This window comes from Arachis stenosperma, chromosome 1 (genome assembly GCF_014773155.1).
Source record: "Arachis stenosperma cultivar V10309 chromosome 1, arast.V10309.gnm1.PFL2, whole genome shotgun sequence".
Taxonomy (NCBI): Eukaryota; Viridiplantae; Streptophyta; class Magnoliopsida; order Fabales; family Fabaceae; genus Arachis; species Arachis stenosperma.
In genome coordinates this window covers 2,468,122-2,495,917 of record NC_080377.1, presented here as the reverse complement: position 1 = coordinate 2,495,917, position 27,796 = coordinate 2,468,122, and the positions used below count along the sequence as shown (strand labels likewise).

General features: G+C 34.9%; 1 protein-coding gene across 1 annotated transcript; it reads left to right on the top strand.

Moving 5' to 3' along the window:
- Window positions 1–24,719, top strand: LOC130965405 (nuclear pore complex protein NUP107). Its single transcript, XM_057890172.1, has 24 exons — window positions 1–279; window positions 708–1,066; window positions 1,950–2,019; window positions 5,092–5,207; window positions 5,752–5,783; window positions 5,887–6,012; window positions 7,063–7,221; window positions 12,640–12,732; window positions 12,820–12,987; window positions 13,715–13,810; window positions 14,280–14,515; window positions 14,603–14,660; window positions 15,018–15,106; window positions 16,303–16,434; window positions 16,633–16,755; window positions 17,278–17,376; window positions 17,501–17,689; window positions 18,038–18,212; window positions 18,344–18,500; window positions 18,647–18,846; window positions 21,963–22,104; window positions 23,096–23,256; window positions 23,471–23,587; window positions 24,209–24,719. The coding sequence occupies exons 1-24, from the start codon at window positions 200–202 to the stop codon at window positions 24,266–24,268; spliced, it is 3,237 nt and encodes a 1,078-aa protein (XP_057746155.1). The 5' UTR covers window positions 1–199; the 3' UTR covers window positions 24,269–24,719.
- Window positions 24,720–27,796: the final 3,077 nt, after the last annotated feature.

Below are 27,796 nucleotides of genomic sequence, written 5' to 3'. Positions count from 1 at the left end.
CCCTCTAAATCCTCCGCGGCTGCCTTCCGGCCTCCAGCCTCGAGCCGTCGCACCCTCCGCCGCTGCTCCACCGCTCTCGCTCCTCGTGTGCTCCACTACTGGCGCATCACGCGTCCTCTTCCTCCTTCACTTCGCGTCTTCTCTGCCATCCTTTGCATCCTCGCTGTTATTGATCGCAGTAATCTACAGTTCAACCACTATGGATGACGGAATGGACACCTCTCCCAGCATCTTCGATCCTCAGAACCTCTCCACTAGACAGAAGTTTCGCAGATACGGGTATTTGAATCTTCCTCTCTCCATTGTTCCATATTCAAAGCTGCATATCAACCATTGCCTTTTTCATTTCTTTTTTTTTAAGTTGGGAGTTCCCTTCCTGTTGTGAGTCACTAGGTATTAGGGCACAACACACAATTACTTTTTTTGATTGCTTGATATCTTAACCTATGAATCTGCGAAAAATTTACCTACATTTGTTGTGGTTCCCTTAATTGAGTGTGTTGTTAATGATTGTGGGTTGGTGCATTGGATGGTATATGGAAGATAGTATTGAAAGGTTTGAGTTCCTTGGGAGTGTGAGAACTTGGTGGTCTTCTTTATAATCTTAGCTCTGTATTCTTTTTAAAACTGCAAATCATTTAATTGCTAGGGTTTTGTTAGTGTTTCTCAGACTTCTGTGTTGACTTTCAAGAATGGAATTGATGCAGGAAGAGGCACTCAACTTCTGGTGCTTCAATCCATCAAGATAACTCAGCTTCCAAGTTGAGTGAAACTGGGCTTTTATATGATGGCCAAAGTATCCACAGCCCTACTAATGCTGCACTTCTTCTTGAAAACATTAAACAAGAGGTTGAGGGTCTTGATGCTGAATACTATGAAGAAAAGATACAACCTTCCTCTAAAAGGATGCTGTCTTCTGATATTCAAGGAATCCCTGTTGTTGATGCTGGTTTTGACTCTATACGCCACTCATTAAAAGCTTGTAAACAGGATGGTGACTCATTGGGAGATGGTGCAGAAACGATTTTTACTTTATTTGGATCTCTGCTTGACTGTGCTATGCAAGGTGCTGCAAGTACATTTATTTATATACAGTACCTAGTAAACTTCATTTCATTCATCTGCCTTTTTCTTTTCTTTTCTTTTTTATTTTTTTTTCTGTTAATTCAGGATACACATGATCTCTTTGAACTTGATGTTTCATTTGATACCAGCAAGTATATATTTTTCTTGTTTGTTTTAAATTTCTAGAAGCATAATGGTTCATGCTAAGACCTTCTTCAAGCTTGTGAGGAGAACAGGGAAAAAAAAGAGGGGGGGGGGGATGAATGAGAATTAGGAACATATCATGGAATGCAAGTTGGCAATAGACAATTGTATTCATATATACACCTCAAGAGAGGGGGCATGCCCTTAGTGTTTTACCTGAATCAGCTACTTCTCAAGGATCCACCAATCCTATCGCTCCTGCGTTGCAGTCGGAACCATTCCTTCAACTCTGTGCTGAAGAGTAGGCACGAGAATGGTAATAGCTTCCATGAGCGCAGGAGCATGCAACCCTATGTGATCCTGACAACCATGCTTTCTATCTTTGGCCTTAGGAAAGGGTTAGTTGTTATTTGCCTTCTTTTAGGAGTTTAGCTTGCAATTTTATTGTGAAATTTCCAATAAGCTCTTACAAAGGGAAGGGAGGGATTTATTGTATTGATGTACCCTTTTTGTTGCTTTTGCGCACTCCATCTTTCCCCGAAAAGGACATGGTGTCATTTGTATCATTTGATCTCTTGTAGTTACATGACATTTCTTCATATTTTTTGGGCATTTAGTTGGACTTTCCCATGTTGAGATTACGACTTTGTGCTCCTTTGAGCATGTGTCTTTTCTGTCACAAATTGTAGGGGCATGAGAAATGAATCATGTAATTTTGATTTGGTTGAACTCATTTACAGGATTGATGCCTGTTTCTGATCTGATACTACGTTTTGAGAATGCATGTCGAGATGTTTCAGAATCTATCAGGTATATTTACTACTGTAATCAGCATAAATATCATTCTACTTGAAAGTCTTGCACTGTAAGCATTCACACACATAGACTCAATATTATGCTGGAATTATTAAATTACATTTTGTCTATAGGAAGTTGGAAAACTGTAATGCTTCCTTCCTTTCTTTTTATCTTACAATATTGATTATCTTGTTGCACGCCATTCATATGTTTTCTTTTGGTCTCTCAACAATCTTACTATAGGTTCAAACTCTTGAAGTTGTTGTTGGACCAATTGGATTAGGTTTCCTTCTTACATGTTACATGAAAACTGGTCTGTTTGCTTCTTCTTGAGTTTATTCCACTGGTATAGGAGAGAGGCTAGCTATACATGATAAATTGGTTGGATCTAACAATACTTGAAGTGGCAATTCCTGTGTGCTAATTTTCCTCTTGAAATTGATTATAGCTTAACAATGACTAAGTTTCATTAAAGGTGAAATCCGTGGAAACAAAATATGATTGACTAGATGGGTTACAGTGTTTTTACCCTTTCTTTTTTTGAGTATGCCTAGGAAAAGACATCTGACTGAAAGCTTTAGATCTAGTTATTTACAATGCTGATGAGGCACATCGGCAAAGACCACAGAGCCAAAGACACAATGAAGGTAGCAAAAGGTCACTAGGCTCCCAGATTGAGAGGTTTGGGTTAATTTGAGAAAAAAAGATGGAAAATACGAAGAGCTGAATATTATTCGTTGTTGTAAAAAATAGTTGTAGTATATAGGCATTTTGGCAATTAATTTCCATAATTTGTAATTATTGTGTAATGACTATGATTTCTTGTATAAATTAGGAAACAAATATTGGTTACGTATATCTAGAAAATTGACATATTTAATAACTGTCTAGTATACTAAATGTATGATATAATATACAACCTCTCTCAACAGAAACCATGCTTTTTTTAAAATTAATTGCAAAAGATTTTCCACTCTTCTAATAAAAGCTCATACAGTATTACAGTGGACCAAAACAAAAAGTACATAGGGCTATCTTCTAGTATTTTTTATTTTTTCTTGTTTAGAAACCTTGTTTTAATTTGTAGCATCTTGCTAAGTTTTGTAAGATCATATTTAAAATTCATTTGTTGATGCTGTCCTGATCAAGACATATGGTGAGTGTACTTTTATTACAAAACTACTTTTCATATCAGAGTAGTTCGCAAAGGTACACAGTCCACCAGAAATCCACATCCTATTTATAGTTATCACCAATTATCTTCGTCTTAGTGCACCTTTGTAGCATCTATCACTTATTTCAATACCCGAAAGAGTTGAAGAGGCACTTGATCATCTAGGATGGTGTCAAGCCATGATTGATAAAATGCAAGGTTTAGAGCATCGTGGTACTTGGGAGCTGGTCTCTCTTCCTCCAGTCAAAACCACAGTTGGATGTATTTGAGTATACACAATCAAAGTCAGTCCAAATGGACAAATTCCTTGTCTTAAAGCAAGGTTTATTGTAAAAGGATACTTTCAAATTTATGGCCTTGACTATGGAGATACCTTTTCTCCCGTAGCCAAAATCACTTCAGTTCATCTTTTCTTAGCTATGGCTGCTATCTGTCATTGGTTGCTACATCAATTGGATATCAAGAGTGCCTTCCTTCATGGTGATCTAGGGGAAGAGGTTTACATGGAGCAACCGCCTGGCTTTGTTTCTCAAGGGGTGTTTGGATTAGTTTGCAAGTTGCAATGTTCAATCTATGGACTGAAACAATCCCCCAAATCATGGTTTTTGAAATTCAGCTTTTTTTGAGCTTTCGGATGAAACAAAGCGAGGCAGATCATTCGGTTTTATACTGTCATAATTCACAAGGGAAAAGTGTTTACTTGATAATGTACGTGGATGATATTGTTATCACAGGTGATGGTCATGAAAGGATTAATCAGTTGAAAATTGAACCAAAGGTTTGGGCAAGCTAAAATGCTTTCTTGGAATTGAAGTTGCCCAATCTAGCATTGGTGTTGTTATCTCTTAAAAGAAGTATGCTCTAGATATACTCAAGGAAACTTAAGATGATGAATTGTAGACCAACTGGCAGTCTAATGGATCCAAATCTTAAGTTACTACCTAATTAGTGGGAGCCAATATTAGTATCCTGAAAGGAATAAATATTAATTCGAAAACTTCTATATCTCACTATTACTGGAGCAGACATTTGTTTTGCATTAGCTGTAGTAAGTTAATTTCTGCAATCTCCTTGCTTAGATCATTGGAATGCAGTAATGTAAATATTGAGATATATTAAAAGATTGCTTGTACAAGGTATATTTTATGAAGAAAAAGGGAATTCTCACATTATTGGTTTCGGTGATGCAAATTGTGCAGGCTGTCCCGTTGATAGACAATCTACTATAGGTTATTGCTTGTTTCTTGGAGGAAATCTTGTCTCTTGGAAAAGTAAAAAACAAAATGTTGTAGCACACCCTAATGCTGAAGCAGAATACTGTGCTTTGGCCACAGTTAGTTGTGAACTCATTTGGATCAAAGAGCTTCTTTGAGAGTTAAGATTTGGTGACTTCAAAGAAATGAAATTATTTTGTGATAATCAAGCAGTCTTTCATATAGCTTCTAATCCACTATTTCATGAAAGAACAAAACAACGAAGTTGACTGTCATTTTGTTTGAGAAAAAGTTCTCTCAAAGGAAGTAATCACTAAATCAACAAGCTTCGGTGAACATCTAGAAGATATTTTCAGTCACTCGGTGTACGTCAGATTCAGTATCTGTGTAGCAAGCTTGGAACATTTAACTTATATGCTCCAGCTTAAGGGAGGATGTTGGAAAGAAACATTTGACTATGTAGAAACTAGTCAGGCCTAGGAATTAGTTGTATAGAAACTAAGCACTCCGAGAAAATTATCACACTCATTCGTTGTAATTGCTGACTATAGTCTTATATATATATATATATATAAGAAGAGCAAGCTTTTTTCTCATATATATTTTCTCAGCCTTTTCAACGACATATAATAAATATTGTGAGTGTACCTGTATTATGAAATTACTTTTCATACTATAATTGATGTTGTTTTATAGGTATGGTTTGAATGTTAAGCATCGAGTTGTTGAGGACAAATTGATGAGGCAGAAGGCTCAGCTCTTGCTTGATGAGGCTGCAACGTGGTCTTTGCTGTGGTTTGTTTATGGAAAAGGAAATATATCTCAAACCTTTGATATTCTATTTTAATAGTTTAATGATGACCTTTTGAGTGGGTTTGATTTTGTGTAATTCTTAAGGTTTCAGGTGCCTTTCAAATCTATTTTTAAAAATATCAAATTATTTCTCTTTGCATTGATGCACTCAACATTGCTATTGGTTGGACTTTTCATTCATTAAATCACCTTTATAATTTGATCTTTTAAGGATGGGAAGGTAATTGATTTGATATTAATCTTCATCTCATACTTCAGAAAACTTCCAATTGGATGTTGAGAAAATTATTTACTGGTAACTGATTTCCCACATAGATGAATTTCCAGTTCGCTAGGACATTTTCCCCAACATATTCTACTAAGTACTAAGTCCCTGTAAGTATCCATCCTTAATCATTATAGGAGAGATACACAAAAGAGTGGCTCTGTAGCTTAAGTTCATCCTTCCAAATTCTGTTCTCCTTTCTTGCATTTCTTTTTGGATGCTATGCATGTTCATGTTTTATTTGTAGCTTTATCCTCTGACAGTTCTTTCTTTTGCAGTGACTGAAGAACTATCTAAAGAGCAAATACCGGTATGTTGTGTGTGTGTCGGCGGTGTTATTTTACATGGTTAGATAATCAATCACTCATCTGAGTCCTCTGAATAAATGATTGAGATCTATTGACTCATCACAGGTGTCAGGAACCTCCCATGCTGTGGCTTGTGAGTTTGTTTCAGAAGACCATACTGCTCAATTATGCCTTCGGATAGTCCAGTGGTTGGAGGGTTTAGCTTCAAAAGCTCTTGACTTGGAAGAAAAGGTAATTCATTTTTACATTTGCTGTGTGGAAAGTTGATTCTATTCACAAATAATGTGTTAGAACTTAGAAGTAATAACTGGTATCAGTGAGATAGAGCAACGTGCTGAGGAAACCTATAATTCTGGGAGAATGTTCTACACTTAGCTTCCTCACTAGCTTACTCTATTAACCACTAATTCACTGTACAACCAAATCTATAAAATATATCTCAATACGTTATCTTCCCTAGAATAGTGTCAGAAACTATTGAAATGCAAAATGAAAATCAAGAATGAAACCTGGAACATATTTGGTTTTATGTTTTTCTTTTCCCCCCTCATTTTCATTTTTCAGAACTTCTGTTTTTCCTTTTTTATGAAGGAAACAGTGAAAACTGGAAATGTAAACATAAAACTGATATTTATTCTCACTTTTTTTGTTCACAAAATTATGAAAACAGAAAACATTGAAAATGAAATAGGAAATGAAATTAGAAACCAAACAGCATAGGTACCAGTCCCTTCGCATAATTGAAATTTTACTACTTTGAAAGCAAAGAAAAACCCATGAAGATGCAAGTACTCCAGCCTAGTGAAGTGCACTGAAGAATAATATGCAGCGCCCATACTTTTCATCAAAACTTTACTTTCTTTTTGGTCTATTGTTTAATTGTTTAAATTGGAGATTTTAGAATCTATGGTATTTTATTTTGAGGTGATTTGTATTAAGTACATGATTTAAAGTCATTATCATCATAATTTATTTAGGGTTTATAAGAACACAGTAAACCATAATTTATTTCTTTATTTTGTCTCTTATTACATATAAGCACACAATAAAGTATCCATAATAATTGCACCTGATGCACCATCTTATGAAGTTACTTGTTTGAAATAATTTTAGGTGCATTGAGTACAAGTTGCAAATAAGCTTTGGTTTATTCAAAATAATGGTGCATATTTTTCATTATTGCAATCCGTCCCAAATTGATAAACTTTTATATTTCATATTGCCTCACCTTATGTGTTAGTATTCTTGTTTGGTTACATATGATGTTGCATTATTTTGTAGGTGCGTGGATCTCATGTTGGTAGTTATCTTCCTAGTTCTGGTGTTTGGCATCATACTCAACGATACTTAAGGAAAGAGAAAGCTGATATGAACATTGTTCATCACTTGGATTTTGATGCTCCGACTCGTGAAAATGCAAACTTATTGCCTGATGACATGGTATTTTACACATGATTGCTTTGCCGTTTCATACTTCAGTCACTTGGTTCCCACGTTGATCTATATCATACATGGATATACCATATACCAATTTATTTTCCTTTCTTCTTTACTTACCTTCAATAGATTTAAAAACCATAATTTATACTTTTCATATTGGAACTTGCATATAGTATCATGAAGTTAGCCATTTAGTTGTTATTGCAGAAGATTTTGGATTGATAGATCATGCAATAATTCTCTCCCTGATGCATGGTATCTGTTTAAAAAGTATTGGAAAACAAGATAAGGAAAGTGCATAGAGAGATTTAGAGAATCGAAGAAGATAGATGTATTATGATATGGTTAAAGACACTACTCATAGGACTAGGAGACCTTGCAGGAGAAAAATATAAGTGTTGGAACCTCTAGAGCATCTTTTTTTGGCTTTGGCCAAGTCTACCAGTAGCTGGCCACCACAATCTCTCAAAAGAAGAACAGAAAATGCCAAGGTTATAAAAACCGGACCGGTCATCAAACCACTTTAGTTACTGGTTTACTGGTTCATTGGTCCAACTGGTTCAACCGTAAAAACTGTTTTATAATAAAATAACAGACAAAATATAAATAAATATCCTAAAACATAAGTATAGTCTAATATAAATCTTAAAATGTCTTCCAAATTTAAGGCAGTATATCAAATGTTATCAACTAAAATCTTATGATCTTATCAAAATACAATCTTAAAAGTTAAATGACAAAAGAAAATATCCAAATATAAAATGACATCTATGTTCAAGCTTGTGGAGGACCAGAATCAACATAGTAGTACCATTGGGATAGTCTTCTTTTTTAATTCTTATGTACCTCCAACTATTTCCTACAAAATGAAAATTGAGCACAAAACACAGCCTTAAAAGTTAAAACAAAAACAACAACCTTAGAAATCAATAAGAATATTAAGCACCAACTTATGGCAAAATGTACTATCAAAGATACATGTATTCATGTTTTGGCGTGTTTGTTGCCACTTTATTTGGCTAATCAAGTTCAGTTTTAAAGTATGAAATCCCAAAGATTCTAGAAGGTGATTTCTTAACCAATAAATCAAATTGCATAGTGTCAAACAGTTAAATTTTAAGTCAAAAAGTGAGGCTTGTTGATATTAAGCATAAGGTGAAATTAACAACATTCAAACTTTGCACAAGTTGACATAATAGTGATTAATCACATCATTTTAGTGTTTCCTTCTATTCAATGGTATTAACATAGACGGAAATGATAATTACCTGGTTTCTGGGAGCTAAAACAGTAAAACATAGTTACTAAAATGTCAGTAAGACGATGATTATGCGAGTTCATTTCAATACACAATTTGTTACATTTTGTGATTGAATTTCAAGTATTCCTTTAGGCAATGAGCACAAAATTTATCATCAAGAAACTTTTAACAAAATTTAACAACAGAAAAAAAAAACAAGAACAAGCCAATAACAATTTATCAGTATCAGTTTATCATCAATCAGTAAGCCAGTAATAGAGTTAAGCAACCCGAAACGAGCAAGAACAAGCCAGTAAGAGAGTTAAAACTTATCATCAAGCAGAGCCAATCAACCAAGAAAAAGCACCGAGCACTGACTGAGCATCCGAGGCATTACCTTCGGCGAGGGCAGTGACCATAGATTTGAGGGAGAGCGACGGACGACAGGAAGCTGGCAATGAACACTGGTGAGATGGAGACGGACGATGGGGAGGTGGCGACGAATGCTGGGGAGGTGGCGACGAACACGACGGACAGACGATGTTGGAGCAAGACCTGGAGACGCTGGCATTGGGCGAACGGGAGGGTCGTTGAGCACGACGAACCAGGAGATTTGGCGAACGACCATGATGAACCAAGCGGCGATGGTGAGACCAATGACGGCGCAATGGAGGCTAGGGTTTTCAAGGAAGAATGGGGAAGAGCTCTGCGTGAGTGAAAGCCTGAAAGGGGGAGAGACTGGTTTCTCAATTCAGGAACCCTTTCTCTTTTTTTTTAAACGGCATCGTTTAGAGTAAACCGGCCAGGTACCAGTTTGGTCTGATCGGCCGGTTCTCGGTCGGTTCAGTGGTTTACAAACGGTTTTATAATCACCTGTTTGGGACAGTAAACCGAACTGTGTTACTGTCCGGTTTGCGGTTGGACCAGTCCGACCGGTCAGTCCGGTCCGATTTTCAGAACCATGGAAAATGCTGATTGTTGAGGAAGTTTGTTGCATCGTAATTAGGAGTCATGATTTGCAACATGTTGTAGAGTAAGGAATTGAAGCTTGTTTTGTTGAGGAAATTTATTATGCACCTTTGGATTCATGGGATGTGCTACTTGTAACATCCCAAATTTCTGATGTATTGACTATTGAGGGGGGCATTCAGAAAGTTGGGATCAGACTCGGAATAGGAGAGAATCTGGTCTCTTGAATGCCATTTTTTTTAATGCCCTCTCATTACTTCCCCACCGCTTTATGGTTCCCAACCGCCTCATAACAGAATGCTCACTTTTTTATTCCCTCACCAACTAAGCAAGTTAAATACAAAACCCACCACAGCCCATTGTTCCCTCATAAAAGAATGCTCACTTTATGTTCTGCATTAGGTAAAGTGGAGTCCAATTGAAACAATGGAATCAACGAAAGCCCTGATTTGTAAGAAATACTGAGGTTGACTGTGAACCTGTTGTAGTTTTGCTGAGTTCACTTTTCATGTGGTGTGGATGAGCTTTAGAGGGATAGTGCATGTAGATCTTCTCCCAAATCTGCCAAGCATAATCACAGCCTACAAGCCTGGGTAGATTAAATCATGGGTGCCATCAACCATGACAAAATTAGCTAATCTTGCTTTTCCCAAAGTTGATATTAATTCAAAACCAGATCTTTGTGTGCTGCTTATGGTGATTCATACTGAGGAAGAGCCTTTGTTATGCGGTCAGGATAATGTAATAGGTTGTGGCCTCTGATTGTTGCTAGTAGTTAATGGCATCGACAAATATAACTCTTCTCAAGTTTTCTTGAGAGTGTATGCACAAAGGATGCACACAGAGGAGTTAGTGGATCAAATGTGTTCAGTAACCACATCAAATGTATATTGGATCAGTAACCACTTCTGGCTTCTAGACTCTTCTAGATGCTTTCCTAACTCAATCTATTATACCCCTTGAAACTGGGCTCTCCACAATTCTGAAAATCTGTTATAAGTAATTTCTTCCTTAGACCTAGGAATTTTGATTTAGACACTTCCTTAGTCAACATATCAGCTGGCTGCTCATAAGAGGGAATATGGGCAATCAGTAGCTTCCCTTCCATGACTCCATATGCTTTGTCCTATTGTGCAAAACACGGTTGTGAGCGAGCATAATAGCACTAAGATTGTCACAATATACAACTGGCCTTGAGGTCAGATCCACCATACTCCTATACTCGGCCTCAGTGCTAGATCTGGCAACTTTGGGCCGTTTCCTGGACCACCAAGACATGATGTTAGGGCCAAGATACGCATGGGCACCTGATGTTGGACCTCCTGTCATCCATATCAGCAGCCCAGCTAACATCACAATATCCTGTTAGGTTTGGATCTGTGCATCTGCAGCTGGCTTGAACTCAAGTCCAAGCTCCTGAGTTCCATCAAGATACCTAAGGATTCGTTTTACTGCCTTGCAATGAGTCTTTTGAGGGGAGGACATGGATTGACAAGCTTTGTTGATGCTAAATGAGATTTCAGGTCTTGTGACTGTAGCATACTGCAGGGCACCAACAACCGACCTATAGAGAGTAGGGTTATCAAACTTAGAACTGCCATTATGTGACAGCTTGAGACCAGAAACCATAGGAGTTGAAAGGGATCCGGCTTTATCCATTTTGCTCTTTTCAAGTACATCCCTGATGTACTTCTGTTGGGACAGAAAAAGAGAGCCATTTAAGCGTTTCTGTACTTCTATTCCCAAAAATTAGTGCAAGTCTCCCAAGTCTTTAAAAGCAAATCTGATGTTAAGGTTGGTGACAAGCTCTTGAATATAGGAAGAGGTGGAGCCTGTGATGATTATGTCATCAACATAGACTAGGATATAGCTAACCTGAGACTGATCAGACCTGATGAAGAGAGAGAGTTCACATTTGGCACTGTTGAACCCGAGACTCTTAAGTGTTATTACTTTATCTAATTTCCGTATTATGTATACATGTTATTACATATATGTATTTCCTAAAATAGATTAGGATAGCCTAGTAATCCCTAGAAATTAGCCTAGAGAGAAATAACCGAAGCATCCCTTGAAATTAGCCTACATTTCAGCCAATGATCTTTGTAATATCTATATGTTGAATACATAGACCAGCAAAAGGCAAGACAGTTTTTGCCCACTGGAAATCAAGTTTTGTTAAGTGTGGTTTTCAGCGTCTCAAACCAAGCCCCCGGAGCCTGTTTTAGTTCGTATAGCGACTTGTATAGGTTGCATACCAGCCCAGAATTATCCGTGAACCCTTCCGGTTGCTTCAGTGTACACCTCTTCACTAAGCACACCATCTAGGAACACATTCACATCCAATTGGTTTAGAACCCAGCCATTAGTGAGGGCTAGGGTCAATACTACCTGAATAGTAGCTGGCTTCACCATTGGTGAAAATGTCTCATAATAATCAAAATAAACCTTCTGAAGGAAACCCTTTGCGACAAGCCGTGCCTTGAATTTATTAACACTGCCATCTGGGTTCCATTTCACCCAGAATACCCACTTACAGCCAATGGCAGTTCAGTTTAGGGGAAGAAGAACCAATGACCAGGTGGATTTGCGAGAAAGGACCGGAAATTCCGTTGTCAGTGGATGTGTTGATGGTGATTGGGAGAGGTGATCCCATTATGGTGCACTACTTGTTACACTTCTTCACATAGAAATTTTATGATTTTTTAGGACAAATTTTTGCTCATATCAGTTGCCGCTGACAGTAGGAAGACCTTACTCTTGTGGATTATTTGTTATGATTTGAGTTAATGCATTTCTATTTACTCGTCTATTTTCTTTCTAGTAAAAGCCTTTTCAAAGTTTTTTGTTATGGGCTTGTTTGTGTTAACTTTTTGTTGCAAAACAAATGTGCTTTTTCAATTAAATGATATGTATAAAAATATTGAGATAATATATAAGGTATTTTTTTTTTTGGAAAGGTCAAACTCCATAAAGTGATAAAACAACTATTTTGGTGCTCTTTGAAGCTGCAAAAATAGCTAATGGAAAAGGCTTTATGAATAGTTATAGTAACCACTTTTTTAAGCTGAAATGAATGCACTCCGTATTGCACTCAATTTTTTTTATATTTTCTTCATAGCTGTTGACATTGAATTTAAAAGGCGGAGATTGAGTGAACACACCCATTTTTACTTTGGTATCAGTGATGGTTTACATTTTTGGTACAGAAACAAGATGAATCTCTTTTAGAAGATGTTTGGACTCTTTTAAGGGCTGGAAGACTAGAAGAGGCATCTGGACTTTGTCATTCTGCTGGACAGGTGAAGATCTCAATGGAAAAGTGAAAATGATAAGTTTATGCTGAGAAGTCTATGCTTTCTGCTATTTACATTTTTGGCTTTTTGCAGCCATGGAGAGCTGCCTCTCTCTGTCCATTTGGAGGTTTGAACCTGTTTCCTTCAGTTGAAGCTCTGGTGAAGAATGGTAAAAGTAGAACATTGCAGGCTGTTGAATTTGAAAGTGGCATTGGTCATCAGTGGCATCTCTGGAAATGGGCTTCATATTGTGCATCAGAGGTAATGTTGTTTGTAAATGAATACTAATTGAAGACTTAATGTTGTTTTATTGACTTCTGTGCTGTTTACTTGTTCTTTTCTCAGTTATGTCTAAAAGGTTTTATAAATAAAATGAATGTACTGCTCCACACGTTTTATCTTTTCCATATGGTATTATTTTCTATAATATGGTTTTATCTTCCACTCTGCTGGGTTCTTTCCATCTACATAGAACTGTCATTATTTCCTTTAGTTATTTCCATATAATTCTCTCTCTCTCTCTCTCTGTTCAGTTCTCATACCATCTTGCTTATTAAACTCTTAAATCCTTTATTCTCAACATCCTTGTATTGCAATTTCCCTCGTCTTTTAACCAGTTTGTCATCTTACCATCAAATTTAAATATTTAATTTAATAAAAGGATAAATAGTTTTATATTTTTGTTCAATAGCATATCATGTTGATTCATTTATATGGACTTCATGAACCTTCTGTTAAAATAGAGTAAGCTAGATCAATACTAGTATAGCCTATAGAGGATGGTAGTTCTGCCCTGTAGGATTGCATAGGCTACAAGCTAAACACTCCTGTATAATGCACTGATTCAGTGCTAATCAATTATAATCTCAAAAACAGTGATAGTACATCCTCTCTCTCTCGAATTCTCTCTTCTCTAGACTCTTAACAGTTTGTAATTAAAATATAAAACTTGTTAAATGTAACTTTTTATTTGCAATTTATTCTGCAGAAAATATCAGAGCTTGGTGGGAAATTTGAAGCTGCTGTATATGCAGTCCAATGTAGCAACTTAAAACGGATGCTTCCATTGTGTACAGATTGGGAGGTAGAAGCTTATCTGCTAGATTCTGATTCGTAATTACATGCACGTAGAATAGTAAACTAATTTTTATCCCAAAAAATAAGTAGCAAAATTAATAACTCATATGGGTATTCTAGGGGGCCAGCTATTTTTTTGTCAACACTTGGCCAACACTATATTTTTATATGATTGCACCCATATTTTGTCAAGCTTTTGCACATATTTGAGTGATACACACATGAACTAGTATATTTTGCATGCATGCAAACCACAAAGAAAAAGTCTAGGTGATGAATATTTTTTAGCTAATATGTAGTCTACTTTTCTTCTGGGTCATCTTGTTCTCTTATTTTTTAAGCAGACTTGTGAGTGTTGGCTATATGCTGGCCGAAAAATCATTGACCACCTAGCAAGGCTCTAAATCTTCTCCTCAATCATGCTGTTAATGTTGGAAGCTTATGCTGATTAATTGCATAACTTGAAACATTTGCAGTCAGCATGCTGGGCATTGGCGAAGTCTTGGCTTGATGTGCAGGTAGACTTGGAAATCACACGTTCACTGCCTGGTGGAATTGATCAACTTAGATCTTTTGGTGATGTAATTAATGGAAGCCCAGGACACGCTGATGGCTCCTTGGATCCCACAGATGGGCCCGAAAATTGGCCTATTCAAGTTTTGAATCAGCAACCACGACAACTTTCATCTCTTCTTCAGAAGCTACATTCAGGGTAACTGTACAATTATTGTTACAAATGTGCTTTTTATGATGGTTTATTGTTATCATTTGTAATCCTTTTCTCCTAATGTCATTTTAGTGAAATGATGCATGAGGCTGTAACTCAACAATGCAAGGAGCAACAGCGACAAATTCAGGTATGCTTAAAAGCTTGTTTTTATTTCATATGCGAATTTCTGTCATTGTTTTTTCTAGGTGTTCAATATTTTCACGTTTTAGAGCATTTCTACATATATTTTTAATAACAAAAGAAAAAAAATAAGGGAATGAAACAGAACAATAGAAGTTGTAAATCTTTTCTTGGTTTAAAATGGAGCCTATTGCTCAAAGGATGCAGTCTTTAGCTTTCTTTCTTCTCGGTCTCTTCATTTTCCCCCTTCAACTTAATGGTGCAATTGCAATTACTTAAGGCATCGAGAGAATAAAATTTTACCTTGTGTTATATCTTCCCCTTTTATTTTCCTGATTTCTTAAGCTATTCATTGCCTTTTCAGATGACTTTAATGCAAGGTGATATACCACGTGTACTGGACCTTATATGGTCATGGATAGCACCATCAGAAAATGATCAGAATATATTTAGGTGAGTAATGTTATCTTTTCTTTTCCATGTTAACACACTTGCTGAAAAGTTGTTATGCCTAGATTTTCAGAGTTATTCCAGCAACTTGCTAGATTAGATGCTGCACTACTATTACCTTTCGAATCCCATTTGCTCACTACAGTGAAATTCGCCAATTCTTTATATGTACCAAGGTTCTAAAAACTGGGCTGGTCATTGAACCGGCAAAGCCAAAGGTTTAAAGGCTCAACCAAGATTAAGCGGGTTTGAGTCAGATATAAAAAATATATATTTTTATATATTATATACATTTAAAAAAAATTCAAAAAATTAAATTTTTAGTTCATTTTCCAATAAAATTTGGACCAGTTCAATGTATTTTTTACCGGTTTTACCATATCTTTGACTGGTTTTTTGCAACTAGTATTTTGGTCTAAATTGTACTGGTTAGGTGACCGGTTCCTGGTTAACCTGATTGAACTGGCCTGTTCACTACGGTTTTCAGAACCATGATATTTACAGAAATATTGTGAACTTCAGCTATATTTTTTCTTAATAGTATTTTTTTGTCTATTATTCCTTGTCTATATCTTTTCAATTATTGCTGTTGATATGGGACAAAGACACCAAAGAAGGTATTACATAAAAAGTGAGCATCAGAGCAATGCAGAGACATATGTGATACTGATTACTGAGTTTGAATTTTCCCCCACGATTAACATACACAAATAAGTTAACATGTTTCAAGCTTGATGCATGTGATTTATTTCAAGATTAAGGTAAGATGTGTGAATTATAATTGCTAATTTGGATATTTAGGATGTGAAATCATATACTTAGGGGAAGGGAATGTTAAGGATATGTGACATGTAAATCATATGGAAAGACAATCGAGGCATATTAAAGTTATGCTTTAATGAGAAACCTCAGTAATCAGAGCATTGTCATTCCTGAGAATATCTGAGGTTGAAATTGAGTAAGGGGTTACCAGAGAAGTATAAGCTTATCTGAATCAAATGTGTGTTCTCTTACTAAACTCTATCTGGGGAGATCAAATTTTCATTGTTAAATAGAGAAAGTTTAGCTTTGTTGAAGGGAACATCTTCTCGTTTAAGGGAGGTAGTCCTTATAATGAATTTGCCATTTTAGTAGGACGACTTTCTAATTGCTAATTGGTGGGAATCAGTTGACCAAATTTCTGTGTTATGTCCTGTCAGGCCTCATGGAGATTCTCAGATGATACGATTTGGTGCACATCTAGTCCTTGTGCTGAGATATTTACTTGCTGAGGAAATGAAAGATACCTTTAGAGACAAGATTCTTAGCGTTGGTGATAACATTTTGCACATGTATGTATTCTGTGACTTCTTTTTCCAAATAAAATCAAAGATGAGCACACTGTTTCGAACATTGGCAAAGGTTTCCTTCATATTTGATGACTTTGTGGTCTTTATCAACATGGTTTCAAGTATATTATGGGAGCTGGATACTTTTATAAGTTAAATGTAAATTTGTTATAATATGCATTTATATTGGTATAATATTAGGTATGCACTGTTTCTCTTTTCAAAGGAGCACGAGGAGCTGGTTGGCATATATGCTTCTCAGCTTGCATGTCACCGTTGTATTGACCTCTTTGTGCACATGATGGAACTCAGGCTAGACAGCAGGTATCCTTGCTTTTGTCTTTTATGCGTATCTATAATGTTATTGATGACATTGTCATACCTTTGTATGTTTGCTTGATTGAAGTTTTTGTCAGGTGAACTATGATCATGTCTTGCATAGTAGAACTGTGTCCGGTTAGAGGACCATTGTCAACATGCCAATCGAACATGAAAATTGAGAGCTGTCAAACATGGACTAAATGCTTTACCGTATCATTTTATCTGGAATTTATATGTATATATGGGGGGTGTGTGGATCTATATATATTCTTTGCATTTCTAGATAAAGAATTCATTAAGATGGAATAGCCACAAGATAAAAATGGTATCACGGCAATCTAGTTCCTTTGTATAATGGTTAAATGAAATATTTAATAATACCACGAGTTGAAACTAACAGCTAAGAAAGCAAGACTGTTCTATAAAAGTGCCAAGGGAAAAAAGCAACTAGTGAGTAATTATAATCTGGAATCACACTACTAAATATCTATATGTAACATTTATTTTGTTTTTTTCATTCAATAGTGTACACGTCAAATACAAGATCTTCCTTTCTGCCATTGAGTATTTACCATTTTCCTCCGAGGATGATTCGACGGGCAATTTTGAAGATATCATAGAGAGGTATGTAGGTATTTCCTTTAGAGTATGCTTGTTTTTGGAGGGTCATTTAGATGTGTCTTGAAAAATGTTCTGTACATATGAGTGTATGACGCTCCTCTATCTCAAAGTAAACATTTTGGAACAGAATTTTATTGAGATCTCGGGAGATCAAGGCTGGTGAATATGCTGACCTGTCAGATGTTGCAGAGCAGCACAGACTGCAAAGTCTTCAGAAAGCCAAAGCCATTCAATGGCTTTGCTTTACACCACCATCAACAATTCCTAATTTCCAAGATGTTAGTAAAAGATTACTTATCCGAGCATTAACACACAGGTAAAGGATGCCTCATTATATTCCAGTTGTGTTGGGGTTTCTGATGAACTCTACTTGTGAAAGTGCAACAATATCGAAACTTTGAAATAAAATTTGAGATTATACCTTTTACTTATCTAAATAATGTTTGACATTTGTTGTTAATCTTGACTGTTTATTCTCATTTTTCTGTGCACATTATTTATTATGAATTTCCTACTTTAGATAAGAACCCGATTTTTCTGGTTCTTTTGTTGATTCTTGGTTGCTGGAGCTTGATGCACACCCGCCTCTTAGTTACTGCAGTTTCTTGTCTCCTACTTAGCATGATACCTTTTATCAAAAAATTAACCTGTTTTCCCCATGTAGCAACATACTCTTCAGGGAGTTTGCTCTAATTTCGATGTGGAGAGTACCAGCAATGCCTATAGGTGCGCACACAGCACTTGGTTTTCTCGCTGAGCCCTTGAAACAGCTCTCCGAAACTCCGGAGACGTCGGAAGATGATATTGTTTTTGAGCATCTGAGGGAGTTCCAAGACTGGGTATGCTAGGTTATGCTTGCCAGATATAAGATATTTCCTCGTTCTTATCATTTCTACCTTAACAATTACGTTTGTGTTTGTGTGATATTTATTTAACACTTAACATTTATATTTTATTTGCATTTCTCTAGCGTGAATATTATTCCTGTGATGCAACCTACCGCAATTGGCTCAAACTTGAACTAGAGAATGCAGAAGTTCCTGCCTCTGACCTGTCGTTAGAGGAAAAGAAGAGGGCCATTTCAACAGCAGAGGAAATGCTGACAGCATCTCTTTCACTACTAGAAAGTGAGTTTAGTTGAAAATCTTACACAGTATTTAGAAATGAATCGGAAGTTCGGAACATGTGAGCAACTATTATGTTTTTTAAAAAAGAAATTGATGCATTAGTATTTGGGCTCTAGTCATAGTTGTGACCCTTGTTCTTTATGTAGGAGAAGAAACCCCTTGGCTGGCTTCTATTAACGATGTCTATGAATCGGCTGAACCTGTTTACCTTGAACTTCATGCCACTTCAATGCTATGCTTGCCATCTGGAGATTGTTTGTGTCCAGATGCTACTGTGTGCACTACCCTGACGAGTGCCCTTTACTCATCAGCTGGTCATGAGGTTATCTTAAGCCGACAACTAATGGTATGTTCAACTATTGAATGGTTAAGCCCTGCATACTGCCCTGTATTTTAGAATTTGTATGTTAAACTTTAGTATGGTTAAGCCCTCTGTTAGAAACAAATATAAGTATCACTTTACATGTCAATCAAATATCATAATATCAGGTAATATATCTTAGAATTAATCATTAGGATTTAGGGTTTAGGGTAATATATCTTATTATTACTGTTTCCTAATTTGACTAGGATTGGGGTTTTCCTAATATTATAAATACAAACAACCTCAATTCCTTATAACCACTAGGTGCAGTCTGCTCTATGGAAATGATATTGTTGCGTCATGCCATAAGTCATGTTTGCAGTAAGCTATATGTCTCTGGTTTGTCTCCCTTATTGGTCTGTCAGAGATGATTTTAACCTCTGTAAGATCTCCGGAGAAGTTAGTTGGTGGGAGAATTACTTCTATCCTTTGTATTCACTACAAAAATCATGACCCACATGTCTATTTAAGTCTCCTCCAAAGAAAATCGTGTCTCCCAACTATTCATCTTGGATTAAATCTTCTAGATCTAATAGTTTGAAAGAAGAGAAGAGAAGAGAAGAGAATCTGATCTCATTAGAGTAATGAATCAGTACTTATATACCCAAGCGAGGAGTGTGTTTAGCACACTAGTTGAAGGGGATAGAAGGGTCTTTACATACTTTAGTTACGGGTGATTAGAGACTTAGAAGCTGAATCTGATCCCATTAGAGTATTGAATCAGTACTTATATACACAAGTGAGGAGAGTTCAGCACACTAGTTGTAGGGGATAGAAGGGTCTTTACATACTTAAGTTAGTTACAGGCTATTAGGTAGCGTTTGTTTTCAGGTACTGAGACAGAGACTGAGAGACTGAGATTCAGTATTGTGTTTGTTAGTTCAGAGACTGGTACTAAAATTTCTGTCTCTGTCTCCAAAATTTCAGTATTTCAGTACCTCCAAAAAGTAGGGACACAGGAGACTGAAATTTTTAGAGATGAAGACTGAAACTTTAATAACATTTTATACCTAAAATACTTTCATTTCAATTAATTAATTCCAATTTTACCCTTTGTGCAAATTAAATTAGAGTTTCATTCCTATTTCAATTCCTGTCTCCCATTTTGCACCAAACAGAATACTGAGATTTGTTTCAATCCCTGTCTCTTAGTCTCTGTCTCTCAGTCTCAGTCTTTCTGTCTCTGTCTCTCCACCAAACGCTACCTTAGAGACTTAGAAGCTTTGACACTGCCATGAAATCATCTATCGCAAAAACTTAAGTTGCTAAGTAGAGGCATTTGAATGGGCATATAGCTAACAAGGCATTAACCACATAAAAGGCCCCCGGCTAAACTACTAGTGTAGTGTAATGATCTGATCACTCACTTTTAACCCTTACCACTTCATTCTTCACTACTAATCAACGATAATGCATACTCCATTTCTATTCTTCACTTTTCCTGGATACCAAGTTTACATCCTAAGTTGTCTAACCCCTTTGCCTTCAACCCCCCTAGCCTTAGTGCAATTCCATGTTTGATATATGTCTAATCTCAACATAGGCAGTGTTCCCTAATATTATAAATATAAATTAGAAGTGTCTTGTCTATTGTCTCATGCAATTACAATATAATCATATCAATAGTACTTAATATTAAACATATAGTCATCCTCTTCTCACTTTCTCCTTACCAATCTAGAAAAGCTAATTCTCAATGTCATTTCAATGTGGAACCATCCTCCTTAACTTCTGCAGAGTTTCTATTTTCTAAACGTTTTTTCAGAACTCAACCTCAGATCTTCAAAATCCGTGTTTTCACCATCATTGTTTTCCGGAAATCACTGTTCACTTCCTGTGTTTTCTCCACCGGCCTTTCGAGCATTCTGTCTGGTCAACTGCTGTGTGCAACTTTGGCCGTCTCAAACCTTTGCCTTTTCTGCTGCTTGTCCATTCTGGCAATGTTTCAGTCTTTCACGGCCTTCTGTGGTTGCTGCTTTCCACTGTTGGCTGCTGTCGAACTCATTCGTTCTGATCTCCAACCCAACCATCTGATTCCTTCTCCAGTGTGGCCTATCCCTGCTAGCAAGAACTTGTCCAGCAATTTCACAAGCTATTGTTGCAATGTTGGTCTTTGTTGACAAGCTACTACAAAGAATAAGAATCACAAACATGTCAATATTGGTTGTCAGTTTCACATTGCCCAGTTGATTCTTTGTTGCAATGTGATGTATAAACCACTATCTGGAGTATATTGCTCAGCACAACTAATGCTACTTTATTGATAGATTTTTCTGAGAAATAAGGCTTATGAGGTAGAAACTAAACTAGTCACCGATAGAATCAATGAAGTATACACCTTTAATGAATTCTTTGAAGCCTTGGAGGTCTTTCCCTCTCAAAACATGTTGGGAGATGGAAAGTTGTGTTTCACTAATCTTTGGTGTTTTTTCCCCATCGTGTAATGGTTTCCCCATCTTATTGATATTGGTTTTTTTATTTAAAACAAAGAAATTTAGCCTTTACAATTTACTGCACAAAGAGTTATCTTTCTAACTCTTCCGCGTTACTAGATATCCTATCAGTGACATGAAATAGATCGATGTAGACTTGTTTGTAATATACCTTGGATTGTAGTCGCTTGTGTTCAGAGGAACATAATATAGGGTGATGTAGGCTTGCTACTTGTTAGTAATAGACCTTGGTTAGCATAAGGGTGAAACAAGGAAAATATATTAAAAAGAATATTTAGAAGCCTTGAACATAAGTTAATTCAAGAATATTACAGGGTTCAAAATATAACTTCTAAAGTGTGTTCTATCCAGCCTAATAAACCATAGAGGGGGCATAAACCTCTTGTTGCTACAAACTTTCATAAGTTAGCTCTGTTGTTTTCATGGTTTTCTTTTGTTTGTTTTTATCCCTTCACATAACTTTCTACATCTTTGAGTGAACTCTTTTGTGGTTTGAAATATTTGGAAAGGGAAAATTGTGGAAGATGGGCATCTTTCCTGCAAATCAGGAAGATGAATGTTTTGTTACTTTGTAAGGAGACTGCTTTTCCAAGCTTAATATGTCATTGTTACCTTCTGCATCATGTACAATCTAATCTTGTGCAGGTGAATGTCTCCATATCTTCAAGGGACAAGTATTGCATTGATGTTGTTCTCCGTTGCTTAGCAATAGCTGGTGATGGACTTGGACCACACAATCTCAATGATGGTGGTATTCTTGGAACAATTATGGCTGCAGGTTTTAAAGGTAAGCAACGTTAATGTATATGTAGCCGTAGATCAGAATGGGTTGCACATCAATATAGTAAAACAAGCTTGAAATTTATTTTGCAATGATGTGCTTCCTTGGGTCTTCTCTTTTCTTGGTTCAAAATTAAGAAGAGGCTAAAATTGGGCGACCTGTGTCTATTTGATGATATTGTTGCTGTGTAACTCATTTTCATAACTGATTTCTTGGGGAGGTTTCTACTGATGTGGGTTCAACATTTGGTGAATAGCCACTATTTGATATACAGAACAACAGAGTCTCAGACTGTGTTTGATGTGTGAGAAAGAGAGGTGAGTTGCTTGTTCTTGGGAATTCTAGACTCAGGAAAGGTAGATTATTGGAAATAAAAAGTCTTCCATTGGCATCTAGACACATGAATCCTTTGTGTTTCAGATGAGGGAAAAATAAATTTATTTTTGTGGTATGGAGGGTGAACGCGGATCGGATCGGATCCAATATCCATGTTTTTTAAGCTCGGATCCGATCCGATCCGCACATTTGCAGATCGGCTCGGATATATCCGCAAAACATACAAATATTTTAAAAAGCTTATTTTTATTAAATAATAAAATTTCTTTTTCACTCTTTTAAACATTTTTACTCCTAAAATATTATTAAACATACTTTCCTTAAATAATAAAAATAAAATATAACAGTTTTTGGGAAGAGTTGGTCCTTAAGGTATTAAAAGCCTCTTGACTGAGTGATTATGGACTTGACAGTTATTACTTCAATTCTTCATTTACTAATTGATATTGGGTCTAGTCTTGACAAAAATTTGGAATAAATTGGTCATTGGAAGAATTTTCATGTAGGTAGTTTTGTGAATTGAAATCAAATGGTGTAGGGTGACCATTATATTTGCTTTCTTCTATGGTACAGCTTGTATGATTTTGAGCTGGAATTACTGTTAGAGTCCTTAATGAAACTGAATGAAAGATCCAGTAATTAAATTTATTTCATATTGCAGGTGAGCTTCCTCGGTTCCAATCTGGGGTGACATTGGAAATATCCAGATTGGATGCTTGGTACTCCAATAAAGATGGAACCATAGAATACCCAGCAACCTACATTGTGAAAGGACTTTGCCGTAGATGCTGTCTCCCTGAAATCATTCTCCGTTGTATGCAAGTAAGTTAATGAATGGTATTGATCGACATTTAAATTTTTTGTTATCTTCAAAATCTACGTAAAAGTTGATAAAATGAGTCAAGAACGTCACAAATAATTACTCATTTACCATTGAGTAACCACTTGGACATCATTTCTCAGTTGATTTGTTTGCCCCCTTGTAGTTTTGGAGTGTACATATATTTATTCTTTACAAATTTATTGTCATATATAGGTTTCTGTCTCTCTCATGGGATCAGGAGTCATGCCTGATTGCCATGATCGATTGATTGAAATGGTTGGCAGCCCCGAAACTAAGTTTCTTCACTTATTTAGTCAACAACAATTACAGGCAAGTTGATAATTTCTTCATCTTAAAGAATTACTGGAGGCTCTATGTTTAAAAAGTTCACCCTGTGTAGTCTGTTTTATGCCTTTCTTGAGGCATTATCTCTCGGTTACATTATTTTCGTTGGCATAAAAAATAAATAAACAGATTGGAAGATGGTTGTATTACCTTTTTTTAAGCATTGGCTCCTTTATTGTATTATTCTTTAGATTCGCAAAGATGCTGAGCTTTGTGCATGATAAAAATATTGGTTTGGGAGAAGGGGGTGTAGAAGGCATTTGGATTGACTTCTGAAAAAAAAAATAGAATTTATTTAACCTTTTTTAGTACAGATTTTCTTTTAAGAATCTTGATGTTTTTATAGATAATTTAAGAAGTATTTTTAATTATCAAAATTCTCTCCTGTTTTTGGTTTTCTTAGAACCTTAGTATGATAGTATTATTGGCTTTAAAAAATTATAAAAGATAAATATTTTTTAATCATATTTTTTATTTTATAAAAGCCAGTCCAAACATGCTCTTGGCGCCCGATAAAACAAAATAATTGTGCTGACAATGGAATTTGTTGAATTTTTATTTTATCAATCTGGAGACAGATTTGACGTTTGACACTTTCTCATTCAGGAGTTTCTATTGTTTGAGAGGGAGTACTCAATCTGCAGAATGGAGCTTACTGAGTTATAATTTGTTGCTCCATCAGCTGAAGAGTGTAGAGAGTGAATTAACTTTGAAAGGCTTATATATTTTGTTGTAGTGCAGTTAAGGTACCTTGTGTTTATTGTTCGAAGAATGTCTTGGAGATCTTCTCTTTCATTTTGTTAAAAAGAATTCACTTGCTGTATATATATCTCATCTAAATATTCAACTCACATTTTCCATTTCCTCTCCTCAAAGGTGGTATTCTTAGAACATGTGTGATTGCTACTCTCAGCATATACACCTTGAAATGTATTTTAGTTCAATGTTGGTTTAAACTGTGAGTAAACTATCATTTTGGCCTTCAAACAATTTTAGTTCTGACAAAATAGTTCTAAATGAAAGAAAGTCTCTTATGGCCATCAAAATATTCTTAATGCTAGGCAAAATAGTTCAATGTGTATATTTGTGACTTGGATTACCCATTTTTGTTATACGCATGCTATTAAGGTGAATGGATATTTAGTTATGTACATATTTTGTTATTTATTTGAGTCTATGTGTTTTGAATACCGATAATTTTGCCCATAATAATTCCATAGGTGATATTCCAAAATGGCTCAGTTATACTAAATGACTGGTAATGTATAGTTGTGGTGCCGATATCTCTCTTTTGTCTCGTATTTCCTATGAAAAAAAAAATTGTTCGCTTCCTTTCTTAATCTTTTTTGTGGATTTTAATTTAATTGTCTTTGCGGGAGAGACAGATATTTGAAAGTATTTATCAATATTATCTTTAAAAAATTAGAAAAAAAATATAAATAACATAACATAACAATTATAAATAAATTAATTCAACACAATTTCGTATAATCCAACACAATTTAATTAATACATTAAGAATTCATTACATATTTGTTATAAAAAATATTTCCAAACATTCAACTTTTTTGTTGTGGATCATCAATTCATTATCATAGCTCGAACTTGCAAAATCTAATGCACATTATTCTCATTTTGTCATGGGTATTTATGGCCTCAGATTTGATTTCTTTGATGGGCCAAAAATGATCATACATTCAAATTTGTAGAGAAATCATTGAACCAGTATTGACCTTGATTTATAAGAGTAAAACCCCAACTGAGCCCTTAACTATTCTGTTAATTCTCATTTTCTTTCATTGATTAGAAAATGACACTGCAGTTTCTAACAATTAATTCTGTCAAACATTTTACCTCTTCTATTCATGTCTCCATCCAAAATTAATGGATTTTGCTTACATATAACGTTAGTTGATGACGTGTCAAGAAATCATTTTAAAGGACAAAATGCTTCCTGTCATATTACTGCAGTAAAATAAGACAATTAAATCCTCGAAAAATTTTTAAAAAATACTTAAATTCCTAACTAATTTAAACATAAGACACATAAATTTATGATGAACCATAAAATAAGACAAGTATCCCTAAATTTCAAGTCATTGTACATGTTATTGCACTAAATATTGGTATTGGTTGGTAGTAGTCTTAGTTCCTTTCTTCTTTTTCTTCTTATGTTGCAAAGATTGTTTGATGATGTGTGCAAGAAAGGGTTGGTTTCGAATAGTAATACTTTTACCACTTTAATTGATGGACAAGCAAATATGAAAAATTGATTTGGTTTGGAAGAATTTTCAGGTAATGATCAATCAAGGTATTAGGCCAGAGTTGATCATGTATAATGCACTTATCAATGGCCTTTGCAAGATGTGTGATTTAAAGGAAGTTAGGAAATTTGTGAATGAGATGAGTGACACAACACTAATAGGTAGATATTGCAAAGATGGGGACTGAAACTTGTATTAGAGATCAAGAAGAATATGATTGAAAGAGATTGAACTTGATGAGATAGCTTTTATCGTGCTCATACTATGACTTTGCAGAAAAAAAAAAAAAAAAGAAGAAGAAGAAGAAGGACGAACAAGAAACTGAGGCTGCCACCAACCAAAGTTAGCAGCAAATACAATGGTTTGTTGAAATTTAGAGATACTTCATAGTTTTATTATAGATTTATGTGTCTATGTTTAAATTAGTTATGAATTTAAATGTCTCTTAAAATTTTTTTAGGAGTTTAATTGTCCTATTTTACTGCAGTATATTGCTAACACAACAAGAGGTGTTTTGTCTCTTGAAATAGTTCCTTCGCACGTCATCAACTACTGTGATATGTAGACAAAATCCGTTAGCTTTGGAAGGAAACATTAACAAAAGGAGTAGAATGTCGACGGAATTAATGTGAAGGGAATATTGCAGTGGCTTTTGTATTTGCAAATAAATGTTTGTGTAACTTTTCTTATAGAATTACTTAATAATAGAATTACTTTTTTTTTTGGTGACTTAATAATAGAATTACTTAATTTGATTTTTAGATGTGTATTTAAATTGAAATGTGTTAATAATTAAAAATTTTAAAACTGAAATGGAGATTTTAAAATTGAAATTTTAAATTTTATTTTTATTTAGTTTATTTTTTAAATGTATATTTAATTTTAAAAAGACATTAAATTTATTTAAATATGTTTGTTTTAATTTTTTTAAATTAATATAATAAAAAACTAAATAAAAAATACTTTTAAAAGATACCTAGTTAAATTGTAATTCATTATGCGGTTGTTTATTGTTTACTATATTTTCATGTAATTCAATTAAGTTTTAATTCCTTTGTTATTCCTTATCGTTTCACCAAATTTTTAATTAAATTCCTATACTTTTTTTCTTTTCAATTGAATCCCTATATTACTTTTAACTTTGTAATTAGATTCTTTTTATGTCCAAAATAATAAAATTAACGAAATATTTTTTTCTAAAAAACATGTGATCAAAGATCTAATTAAATTTTTTATTATAGTACTAGATACCTTTAATTTGTCAGAGAACTATTTAATTAACTCTTAATTCACTTATTATACTAGAAATGACCTAATTACAAAATAAACACAGTATAAAAACCTAATATATATATATATATATATATATATATATATATATATATATTTAATAAAACTATAAAATCCAACCGAGTTCAATTAACCTTCTAAACACACTTTAATTCTACTAACAAACTCAGACAATCATAAGTTATTAACCTACCACAATCAGATGAAGTAAAATATTATCATCAATACAATCCATCTCAACAAAATCAGCCATTTTAGCAATAACTAACTTAGCCAAATCCCATGGCTTAATAATCTCCATCAAGTTTTTTATCTCAATTTTTCTCTCAATATTATATCCTGTGTATCTTTTGTCATCCTATTTAAGATTTTTCATTAGAGACTAAATAAAATACAGTAAATAAGATTCGTTAGAGGCACTGAAATCTAAATATAAGACTTCGGATAAATTCATTATTGATCCAAACTAAACTCGATTGTTTTGTTTATAAAAATGCTCTAAATACCAAAAATCAATCCCTCTATCATTCGCCATGTATATTTATATATGTTGATTCATACATTTTCCAACAAAATAACTAACTACCGGATTAATCAAACGTTTCACAATAGAATAATAAAATTCTTTTACAGCATCAGA